At 43.3% G+C, this 12,243-nt stretch overlaps 1 protein-coding gene across 5 annotated transcripts in view; it reads right to left on the bottom strand.

Annotated features, from left to right (window-relative positions):
* Positions 1-371: 371 nt before the first annotated feature.
* The window catches only part of FBXO25 (F-box protein 25), a 48,397-nt gene continuing 36,525 nt past the window's right edge, over positions 372-12,243 (bottom strand). For 3 of the 5 annotated variants that reach the window (XM_029051601.2, XM_029051602.1, XM_029051598.2), the window contains exons 6-11: positions 11,218-11,311; positions 10,163-10,347; positions 7,731-7,913; positions 6,229-6,372; positions 4,688-4,714; positions 372-649 (exon numbers count right to left, since the gene is read on the bottom strand). In XM_029051601.2, coding sequence (XP_028907434.1) covers positions 560-649; positions 4,688-4,714; positions 6,229-6,372; positions 7,731-7,913; positions 10,163-10,347; positions 11,218-11,311 — 723 coding nt within the window. In that variant the 3' untranslated portion in view covers positions 372-559. The remainder of the gene's footprint in view (positions 650-4,687; positions 4,715-6,228; positions 6,373-7,730; positions 7,914-10,162; positions 10,348-11,217; positions 11,312-12,243) is intronic. The other 2 variants (XM_029051599.2, XM_039910258.1) reach the window with 1 other exon arrangement.

Raw genomic sequence — 12,243 nt, 5'->3', positions numbered from 1 at the left:
GGAGGGAAGGTGAGTTGGGTTTTAGACGTATGAGCTTAAGGTGTCCTAGAGCAATAAAATACATTTTAAGAAAAATAAATATGTGGCATAACACACACATATATATATATATATATATATATGTAAAATACAAGGTCAGTTTTTGTTTTCCCTTCTCAACAGTTACAATCCACTAAGAAAAAGCATAACTTACTATTTACAAGCATGCTCTGGGGTCATTAGTGTCAACTCAGCAATAGCCCAAGTTGAAGGGCAAAATTGTCACAAGCTCAGAAAACATTGGATTTTTTAAGAAATAAGAAATTCATTGTTTGTGTCACCTCCACCCGGGCCAACCACCCACCCTCCCTCTATTAAAAGGCGAAAAAATGTTCAATATGAAACCAGTCTTTTTTTTTTCTTACATTTTCAGCAAATACATCTCGTCGGGAATGTTCTCGACCTCCCGTCACGACATTCCTCTCCCCGCCGACGTTCACCTCCAGATACTGCCCGACGAGCGAACAGTACGGTCTCTTTTTCCAAGACGACTAAACGGAGTCCCCAGGGAGGGGGGCGGTCAAAATCGGAAGAGATCGATGAAGTGCTGCGGAGACACCGGTGTGAAACAGCTGTCTGGATCGCTGGCAGTGCACGGGTGGCCCGAGTCCTGCAGGGGAAAGAACAGACGGGTACACCCCGATGCCAACGTTTGGAGAACACACGGTTAGTTCTGGTTACAAACCCTAAAATGACTTACGAACCCTTCACCTAGGGGACGGGCCTAAGGCACGGATTTTGCTTGCCTCATTAAGGCAGGAGGAGCAGTGCGGCCTAGTGTGATTTATTTATCTCTATTAATGTCGGTCTCCCCGTCTAGACCGTAAGCGTGTTGTGGGCAGAGAATGTGCCTGTCTACTATTGTACTCTCAGAAGCGCTTAATAAATACAACTGATTGCCTGATTAGTCTTAATAAGAATAACGGTATTTGTTAAGCGCTTACTCTGTGCCATGCACTGTTCTAAGGTCTGGGGGAGATTATCAGGTTGTTTCACACGGGGCTTATGGTCTTAATCCTGATTTTACAGATGAGGTAATTGGGACACAGAGAAGTGAAGTGACTTGCCCATAGTCACACAGCTGACAAGTGGCAGATCGGGGACTAGAACTCAGGACCTCCGACTCCCAAGCCCGGGCTCTTTCCACTAAGCCACACTGCTTCTCATAATAATGGTACTTTTTTTTAAGTGCTTACTAGGTACTAGGCACTGTACTAAATTCTGGGGTGGATACAAGCAAATCGGGTTGGGCCCGGCCCCTGTCCGAGGTGGGACTCACAGTCTCCATCCCCATCTTCCAGATGAGGTAACTGAGGCCCAAAGAGGTGAAGTGACTTGCCTGAGGTCACACAACAGACGAGTGGCAGAGCTGGGATCAGAACCCACAACCTTCTGACACCCACGCTGGGGCTGAGTCTGGAGGCAGAGGACTTAGGTTTCTAATCCCGGCTCTGCTATCCCTGGGCTGCGTGACCTCGGGCAAGTCACTTCACTTTTGCATCTCAATTTCTTCATCTGTAATATGGAGATTAAATCATACTCCCTCTCACTGGGACAGGGATGATGTCCATCCTGATTAGCTTGTATCTACCACAGCGCTTAGTACAGTACATGGCAAAGTGCTTAACAATAATAAAGTTGGTATTTATTAAGCGCTTGCTATGTGCACAGCACTGTTCTAAGCGCTGGGGTAGATACAGGGTCATCAGGTTGTCCCACGGGAGGCTCACAGTCTTAATCCCCATTTTACAGATGAGGTAACTGAGGCACAGAGAAGTTAAGTGACTTGCCCACAGTCAGCTGACAAATGGCAGAGCTGGGATTCGAATCCATGATCTCTGACTCCCAAGCTCGTGCTCTTTCCACTGAGCCACGCTGCTTCTCAGTCTTCATCCCCATTTTACAGATGAGGGAACTGAGGCATAGAGAAGTGAAGTGACTTGCCTACAGTCACACAGCTGACAAGGGGCAGGGCCAGGATAGCAACATAATAATGACAATAACAGTAACAAGAATTCGTGGGTGAGGAATTCCTCCAGGAAGACTAAATAGCAGGAGAGTTAGAAATACAACCCTGTAAAACAGCAGCCTGGGCCCCTGGGTAATAATAATGATAAATAATAATGATAATGATGATAATAATAATAATAATGGTACTTGTTAAGCACTTACTATGGGCCTAGTCCAGTTCTAAGCGCTAGGGTAGATACAAGTTGATCAAGTTGGACACAGTCTCCGTCCTACATGGGGCTCACACTCTCAATCTCATTTTACAGATGCAGTAACTGAGGCCCAGAGAAGTGAAGTGAATAGTCCCAGGTCACACTGCAGACATGAGGCGAGCCGGGATTAGAAACCAGATCTTTCTAATAAGCGGCTTTTACTCCTCGATAGTGCAAGGGGGATTCCGGTAAGAGACACTCCTTTAGATGATGGAGCAATTGTGTAGAGGGTGTACCTGAAACACTCCCCCAACCCCCGGCCCACCTACGTCTCCTCAGTTTCCAAACACTAAGCCACTGGAATCTGTGGTATGCTCTGAGCAGTCCCCAAATTTCTCCTCCTCCTCCTCCATTTCACTATTTCCTTCGTGCTAGACAGCATCCCAGGGTGGCTTGCTTCAGATAACACTGCCGTGCCCCTGGGTCACAATCAGCAGCGTGGCTCAGTGGAAAGAGCACGGGTTTAGGAGTCAGAGGACATGGGTTCTAATCCCAGCTCCGCCACCTGTCAGCTGTGTGACTTTGGGCAAGTCACTTCACGGTGCCTCAGTTTACCTCATCTGTAAAATGGGGATGAAGACTGTGAGCCTCATGTGGGGCAAACTCATTACCTTATATCTACCCCGGCGCTTAGAACAGTGCTTGGCACATAGTAAGGTCTTAACAAATACCAATGTGTGTATATATAAATATATATCTATAGATATATATATATATATATATATATATATATATATATATATATATATATATATATATATGGAAGCAGCATGGCTCAGTGGAAAGAGCCCGGGCTTGGGAGTCAGAGATTGTGGGCTCGAATCCCGGCTCCGCCACTTGTCAGCTGTGTGACTGTGGGCAAGTCCCTTCACTTCTCTGGGTCTCGGTTCCCTCATCCGGAAAACGGGGATTAAAACTGAGCCCCACGTGGGACAACCTGATGACCCTGTATCTCCCCCAGCGCTTAGAACAGTGCTCTGCACACAGTAAGCGCTTAACAAACACCAACATTATTATATATAAATATATGTATATATATAAAACGCCTGCCCTGACAACCCGTTATCACGACTTCATCCATACAGCAAAGCCGCACGGGTGCCCTCTGGCTTCCTGGCACCATCAGGGGCGATTAGACCTGGATCTCCCATGCAACCCATCTCTACTGGCATTTTTTCAAGGGACCGACTGGACGGGATGGGAACCAACCAGGGCCTTCTGACCAGAGCAGCTGGTGGAAGCAGGGACTGGAGGTCTCAGCTGTGCTCATCCCTTCCTGAGACCAAAATCCTGGGGGGAGTTCTCTGGGTTGAGTTTCACAAGAAGGAAGGGTTGGAAATTCTTAGAGAAACAGGAGAGCGCAGAGATATGAGAAAAGACAGGGCACCAACTCCATGGAAAACCACGTTTTCACTGCCTTGAACGTTTTTGGTCATTAACTTTCACGGCGGGGCAATGCTGTCAATTCCATTCACTGAGTCCTTGGCCAACTTCAAAAGGGTCCCTTGTAAACCCAACAGGATAAGGATTAAGAATGAAATTCAACTAGAAAAATCTTGGATTCGTTTGATTCCTCAAAACTTATTAAAACTTGGTATTTATGTCAATATCCATTTTACATGTTTCACACATTCAAGTTATAGAGAAGACCCTCCCCCCCAGTACAAAATAAATGGTCTTCTGTAAAATCCTCATTTTACGGTGAGGAATTAGAGACATTACAGGAGTTCCCTGCCCCGAGGTTTTCTCTGGATAAATCAAACCATTTGTTAAACAGTTTGGTGGAGGGATAAAACTTTTTTTTTGAGGGGGGCGGGGAAGGGAGGGCTATGAACTCTAGTTGATTTGAGGTATTTGAATCAACTGAAGTTAACATACAACTATAATTTTCTAAAGAGTTCATGAAATAAAAATAACTGAAAATCTCCAAATCTCCTCCGATGGCAAAGTCTGAAAGAACCATGCGAAACAAGGTTGCTTGTTATCTCGCTGAAAATATTCATAAAAAACAAATTTCTTATCCAACCATTCTCACCAACTTCCAGTCCAGTCATTAAGACCTGTCCGTTAGGATAATCGGTGGCCTCATCTCAGTGCACGGGAAACACAATATTAATTATGCTCTTTCCAAGTACTTAGAACAGTGCTCTGCACATAGTAAGCGCTCCATAAATGTGATTCATTTCATGTCCCTTAGAAAATTTTCAGCTCTAATACTTGATCGTACTTAGCAGTCATCCCTACGGATGAAGGGCGTTGTAAAATGTGACAGGAGAGATACGAGGGTCTATGGAACTGAACGGCTCGTTGCCGGACTTGCCTGCCAGACCTTAATTTACCCCAGACGTAATTTCCATTTTAGTTGATTAGAGCGGAGCAGAGCAGAACAGAACAGATCTATGGTAAAAGGAAAATGACGAAAGTACCTTGAACAACAAAGCAAGGTGGTAGTCCTTTGAGATCATGAAGAGAGAATCAGGAAGGGATGTGCAGTAAAGCAAAAAAGGAAAGGTTAAGAATTGGAAAGGGTAGGATGGTATTGCATTTTCAGGCTAATTTACGTTTCGTTGCTTACCAGAAGAATGTGTTTTCTCACTAAAGCCTTTCAGTTAGTATATTTTATTTAAAAAAGCAAACTGCTAACCTCCCCTTACTCTCCCGTCAAACAGTTCAGGTCCCGAGAGTGAAAATGGTGACTTTTTTTTTCCAGACCCAATGTACACCCAAGCCCCAAAACACTACAGAACATCTCGATGACCCACGTTGTTTTTGGAACGTGCATTAGAGATGAAAAACACATTAACTCCAGTGCATAGCTCTAGATGGTATGGATTATCAAAGTCACAGGGAGATAAAGCAGAAACCCCCCTCCCCCCGTTAAAAAACAAGTTAATAGCCACAGAATTTCCATTCCACTGAGTACCTACATGTTTATTCCCCCTTTCACCCAGAACAGTATTAATCGTGCCTTCCCTGTCCATATCTCGCACTCTGTTATGCTTATAGGGTGATTTCTGTACACGTTCTATTCACCCTTGAGTCGGAAGCCTCATAAAAGTGCAAAATTACAGCCGGCAATCTTCCATACCAAAAATGCCCTCAGTGAACCCGACTCTGAATGTACTGCTGCAGGGCACTGCTTTTAGGACAATCCTTTCTTCGTACTTTTATCGGCCAAAATTTTTTAAAATAAAAAAAAATAAATATTTGAATTTATTCTTTCTCTAAAGTTTTTGAAACTGGTTGGTAACTAGTACTGCCTTAGACGATCAATTGGTCAATTATATTTGTGTGCTTACTGTATGCAGAGCACGGTACTAAGCACTTGGGAGAATACAATATAACAATAAACAGACACATTCCCTACACACAACGAGCTTATAGTCTAGCGGGGGAGAGAGAGATTAATGTGAATAAATAAGACAGAAAGCTACCAGCAAGCAAAATTGTTTCTTCAAAGGTTCCTTAACTATGACTATATTTCCTGATTTGTTTTTTATTGTCCATTCATTCATTCAATCATATTTATTGAGCACTTACTGTGTGCAAAGCACAGTCCTAAGTGCTTGGGAGAGGACAATATAACAACTGTTAGTAGTGAACCACAGATCATCTACATGATACACGTACGCACACATACTCTCTCTCTCCGTGTGCAGGGAATGTGTCTACCAACTCTGTTGTACTTGCCCAAACGCTTAGTACACTGTTCTGTACCCAGTCAGTACTCGATAAAAGCGACTGATCATTAAAACATTCTGTTCAGATTACATTCTTTGCGTTCTATGTTCCAGAGTTAGAAAATGACATGCGCCTTTCCGTTCTGACTGCTCGCTTTCATCCAATCGTCGCTCAGGATTTACGGCAGGTAGAAATGATATCACATTTTGATCATTAAGGACATGCGGTTCAATTTCAAATTCTAACACGCCGGTTTCAGGTGGGAGCCCTGGATTCTCGCTCTTACCTTCCAAAAGAGGATGCTGCAGTGTCTGCAGAAATGTAAAGTGTCGCCATACTGCTCTTTGATGGGGTAGCATTTCTGAAGAGCAAAATACATCAGCTTCCATTCAATGTGCCCCTTTTCGGAGAGGATCAAATGCCTACAGAACTGGACACGGAAATGTTACTTTACGATCAAGCAACAGGAGTAAAATGGACGCCCTCCCAAATCCACGGAAATCCACATAAAAGCAGCAGCACGGCCTAGCAGATTGAGCACATGCCTGGGAGTCAGAAGGGTTCTAGTCCCGGCTCTGCCACTCGTCTGCTGGGTGGCCTTGGGCAAGTCACTTCACTTCACGGTGCCTCAGTTACCTCTTCTGTAAAATGAGGATTGGGACTGTGAGCCCCACGAGGGACAGGGACTGTGTCCAACTCATTTGCCTGTAACCACCTCAGCACACAGTAAGCGTTAAAAAAATCCCACAGTTATGATTTTTATCACCATGGGAAAATGGGGGTGCTGCACATCAAGTGGGATTAACATGATGGTCGGCATTTTTCTCCCTATCAATTTCAAATATCTGCATTTTTGCCCTTAATTAAATCTCTAAGCGAAATGGAGCCATTTTTGAAGAGGACAGGGAAAATTCACTTGGAGAACCAACTGACGATATACTGACTGTAATTTATATTTGTGTAACACATCAACATTAAGAAGCCAAACTTCTTTCCACACCACACTACGGGGAAGCAGCGTGGCTCAGTGGAAAGAGCCCGGGCTTTGGAGTCAGAGGTCATGGGTTTGATTCCTAGCTCGGCCACTTGTCAGCTGTGTGACTGTGGGCAAGTCACTTCACTTCTCTGTGCCTCAGTTACCTCATCTGGAAAGTGAGGATTAACTATGCGCCTCATGTGAGACAATCTGATGACCCTGTATCTCCGCCAGCGCTTAGAACAGTGCTCTGCACATAGTAAGCACTTAACAAATACCAACATTATTATTATTATTATTATTACATGGTCCTTTTTCATTCACATTTGTTACATTTAAAATCACCTTCTCTGTCATTCAGTGCCTACCAGATATATCTCACAAGGGTCTGGTCTCACTAACCACAGGGATTTCAGAAACCTTTGCTCCACAGGGCAAAATATACCCTCCTCCCTGCCCTTTTTTCTTTAAATGGTATCTGTTAAGCGCTTACCGTGTGTAAAACACTGTTCAAAGCCCTGGGGTAGAGACAACCTAATTAGGTCCGACACAGTCCCCGTCCCGGGGATCCCCACTGTACAACTGAGAAAACTGATGCCCAGAGAAGTTACGTGATTTGCTCAAGGTCACGCAGCAAGCAATTGGCAGATCCGGAATTAGAACTCAGGTCCTTCTCACTCTCAGGCCTGTGCTCTCTGCCACTAAGCCATGCTGCTTCTAAGGAAGTCTTTTAAGAGGCAAAGAAAGAATACAGTCATACCCCACCTTCCCTTTCCCTCCACACCCCCCTTCCACCCCTCACAACCCCATACCTGTTTATCAGCAAAATGATACTGACAAAGCTTCTTCCACAACTGCCTGTCTTCACTGAGCATATACAAAGTCGGAGTCACTTGACCCAAAGTGACGATGTCCCAGCCGTCAGAAAATCGATAGAATATATTGTTTAGCATGTGCAGGGGGAGATCACTAAGGGTAAGGCCATTGTTGACATGCTAAAAAAAAAAAAATACAAAAAAAAAAGGTTTGGACGATTTTTAATTGACAGACCCAAAGGATATAGCCTTACACACATCCAAACTCGAAACTGTTTTTTTTTGGGGAATAGTTTCGGATGGGGGAAAAAATCGGAATTATACTCCTATATTCCAGTAATGTACACAGCATCCCTGAAACCTTCATGGAAGTTGCCCCAGTGGTGTTCTTCGAGACTGTGAGTCTGCTGTGGGCAGGGATTGTCTCTATCTGTTGCTGAATTGTACTTCCCAAGTGCTTAGTACAGTGCTCTGCACACAGTAAGCGCTCAAGAAATACGATTGAATGAAAACATGAATGCACTTCCGATAGGGCAAGTGGTATTCATTTATTGATTCATACTTTTTGAGCACTTACTGTGTGTGGAACACTGTAGTAAGCGCTTAGGAGAAGACAGTATAACCATAAACAGACCTATTTCCTGCTTACAAGCTATGAGACAGGGACAGCAGATATAATAACAATAATAATAATAATGTTGGTACTTGTTAAGCGCTTACTATGTGCAGAGCACTGTTCTAAGCGCTGGGGTACTACAGTGTAACCAGGTTGTCCCACGTGAGGCTCACAGTCTTCATCCCCATTTTCCAGATGAGGGAACTGAGGCCCAGAGAAGTGAAGTGACTTGCCCACAGTCACACAGCTAACAAGGGGCAGAGTCGGGATTCGAACCCAAGACCTCTGACTCCCAAGCCCGGGCTCTTTCCACTGAGCCACGCTGCTTTTCATCCCCCTTTCAGAGACTGAGAAACTGAGGCAGAGAAGACAAGGAACAGTACAGTTCTCTGTTTGGCACAGAGTAAGCGCTTAAATATCATCATCATCATCATCATCCAAGGTCAAAAAGCAGAACGTGGCACAGCTGGGACTAGAACCTGGCTCTCCTGGCTCTTGGCTCCATGGTCTTTCCACTCTTTAGCTTCTATTTACAAATATAATAATAATAACCACCACCACCCATCAAGACAGCTTTTTTAATCACACGTGAAAGAGCGCCCAGTACAGTGCTCTGCACATAGTAAGCACTCAATAAATATGATTGAACAAATGAATGTCCTTTGGTAGATAAGGGGGTGAGGAAAAAGGAGTAGAAACTTGAGTCACATTCTTTGAAGACACAATCAATCAGTTATATTTAGGTAAAGCTTACAGTATGCAGAGCACTGTACTAAGCGCTTGGGAGAGTATAATAGACCGATACAATACAATAGGACACTGTCCCTGCCCATGACAAGTTTACAGTCTAGAGGGGCAAAGGCAAATTTAATTTCAGGAGATGCTCACCTTGTTGTGGGCAGGGAATGGGTCGGTTTACTGTTGTATTCTCCCAATGGATTAGTACAGTGCTCTGCACACAGTAAGCGCTCAATAAATACGACTGAATGAATGATTCCAGACAACCAACGGCTGAAGCTCTTGGCCATTACTGCGTCACCCTCCGACTGCGTCTACTACTTCAAAAGGGAATGACTGACCATAAGGCATGTACTGACCAATGGACTGGCTGCCCAAGGACTCTGACTGATTAGATTATTTTGTCCCGGAGACGTTTGGCCCGAGTATTCTACAATCTCACCACTCCCTGCAGAAAAGGCGTTTCTACTCTGGGTTCAACGAATGATTCAGGGAAGGGCAAAATCCTGCGAGTGAGACCGTGCCCGCCGGTGGTCTCGGAACGTGGGCGCAGAGGGAACAAAAACACCGAGTTCTCCGGCGAGTTCAGGGAAGGCAGCTGCCAGATGTCTTCCCTCCTACTTCCTCCCCCCTGAGAACAGTGGGGAACCAGGAGAAGACAAAGATGACTCCTGGAGAGAGCAATCAGAATGGCAGTGGGTGGCCTTGGCACCAGGGAATGAGAAGAACTTAATGTCACTACAGACCGAGAAAAGACGCAAGTGGAAGTGGAAGTGGACTGATGGACCTCAAAACGCAGACTTGCGGGGCGACTGGGCCCCCCAAGACCTGCCATTTTGAAGAAAAATATTTAATGAATGGGTCTCAAAGGGTCTGCTTATTGCCGCTGGGCAGATTATTCATTCATTCCCACCCCTCTATATAAACACCCTTAAGAGACTGTCTCGACTTTTTGTAAAAGTGAAGCAAATCTTTTTCATTTTGTTTAAAAGTTCCTCCCCCTAATATACATATTGGTGACTCTAATTAAGTTGGATTGAGTTCAAGAAAATGCCCATTCCACACACGGACGTACCTTGTTCATCTGAAGATTTTTTAGCTGTTGCTGCCAGCTAAGAATGGTTTCTAAACGACAAATCCAAATATTGATGTTCCCCACCAAGACTGATTTTCCTACTCCTCTAATGAGAATACAGAGCGTAGAGCTCAGATCTTGGAGAAGATCCTTGATTAGACGAGGATTTTGATGGTCCTCCAGGACTGGGAAAAAAAGAAAAAGAAGCAATATTAATGCCTGTAATTGAAAACTCAACATTTCTCTAATATACTCAATTCACAGTATATGAACAGAAGAATCACTTTCCAAATCACTTCCAATTGAAAGAGACTAAGAAAACAAACACTTTTGCAGATTGGTCACAGAGCATATGATTTTCAGATGGGTTAAATGTCTAACTCCTAATGGGCCAGTACCTATCTCACATAAATATATACACATATATATATATATATATATATATATATATATATATATATATATGGTATTTGTTAAACGCTTCCTATGTGTCTAGCACTGTTCTAAGCGCAGGGGTAGATACAGGTTTTATCAAGTTGGATATCGTCCCCAGCCCGCATGGGCCTCACAGTCTGAGTAGGAAGGAGTAGGACTTAATCGCCATTTTACAGTTGAGGAAACTGAAGCACAAAGAAGTTAAGTGACTTGCCCAGGATTAGAACCCAGGTACTCTGACTCTCAAGGCCATGCTCTTTCCGCAAGCGCATGCATGCACTCTCGATATATATATACATACATACATATATATACATATGTATATTATTATTATATACAGATATATGTAAAGATAAACAGTATCTCCAAAGTCAAGCACATATATGCACACCAATATTTACAAGAGATTTGGGAGTACATATTCCTACATTTTTTTGCAAACACTAGCTTGGCAGTAGCTAGTGACATCAATGAAAAAATGACCTACAGAGAAATTAATCATCCCATTTCTTACAAGAGTTATGATAGAAATCACTTTATGCTTAGGAAGCAAATGGAAAATGCTACCAAATGACCATAATGTAGAAAAAAGCACTCTCTTTCTACAGTTGCTTCCTTACCTTTTCGGACAATTTTATCCAAAATATGGAAGTAGTTTTTTTGGGCCGCTCCACTCAATGAAGTTAACTGGGATTTAGCAATTAGCTGCAGTAGCTTTAAAGAGAAAGGGGGGGCGAAAACAAGTTAAGGATGATATTTTGAGCAAATGATAAAGAAAAAAAAAACATACGATGATATTTTAAACAAATGATAAAGAAAAAACATTCCACAGGATGGGTCACAAACTAAGTTGAAGATCCTAGCTGGTTATGTGTTAGGTTTAATTCTCAAGCAAATACCTTATGAGATGTAGGGCTTGAAAACTGTGTGTGAATAGTAGCCTCAGGACAATATAGTAAACTGGAGATCTAGCGGAAGATCAGGCAAAAGTATCCCTCCGCTCCCTGCTGCGAGGTCAGAGCTGACAAGCAGGACCCTTTCCACCTTTACTAGGTTCCAAAAATGCAGAAATCTGGACTGTAAGCTCCTTATAATGATAATAATAATAATGATGATGGTATTTGTTAAGCCTTTACTATGTGCCAAGCACCGTTCTAAGCACTGGGGTAGATACAAGGTAAATCAGGTTGTCCCATATGGGGCTCACACACTTAAATCCCCATTTTACAGAGGAAGTAACTGAAGCACAGAGAAGTTAAGTGACTTGCCAACTTTGCTGTATTGTACTGTCCCAAGCACTCAATATAGTGCTCTGCACATAGTTATCCACTCAATAAATACCACTGATGATGATAAACTCTGATATTCTTTCCAACCCTCCCTGGTTGCCACCAAATAGCACCGGGGCTCATTTGGGCCAAAAACTAACTAACCCAAAATCGATTAGGAAAAAAAAAAATAAAAATAGGGTGGTGGACATTTTTTTTTTAATGGTGCAGATTGTAGGTATGGGTTTGTAAGGCTGTGGACTCAGAAATAAAAGGTTGCCTTCAGATGAAAAATTAATATTCTGTTGAAATTCTGACTACACTTTCTTCTCTGAACTAATTAACAGATGTAATCTTCTATAAGTAAACTATTACTCC

Source organism: Ornithorhynchus anatinus, chromosome X1 (assembly GCF_004115215.2).
Source record: "Ornithorhynchus anatinus isolate Pmale09 chromosome X1, mOrnAna1.pri.v4, whole genome shotgun sequence".
Classification (NCBI taxonomy): domain Eukaryota; kingdom Metazoa; phylum Chordata; class Mammalia; order Monotremata; family Ornithorhynchidae; genus Ornithorhynchus; species Ornithorhynchus anatinus.
The sequence above is the reverse complement of the archived record's forward strand: the minus strand, read 5'-3'. Positions and strand labels throughout refer to the sequence as shown.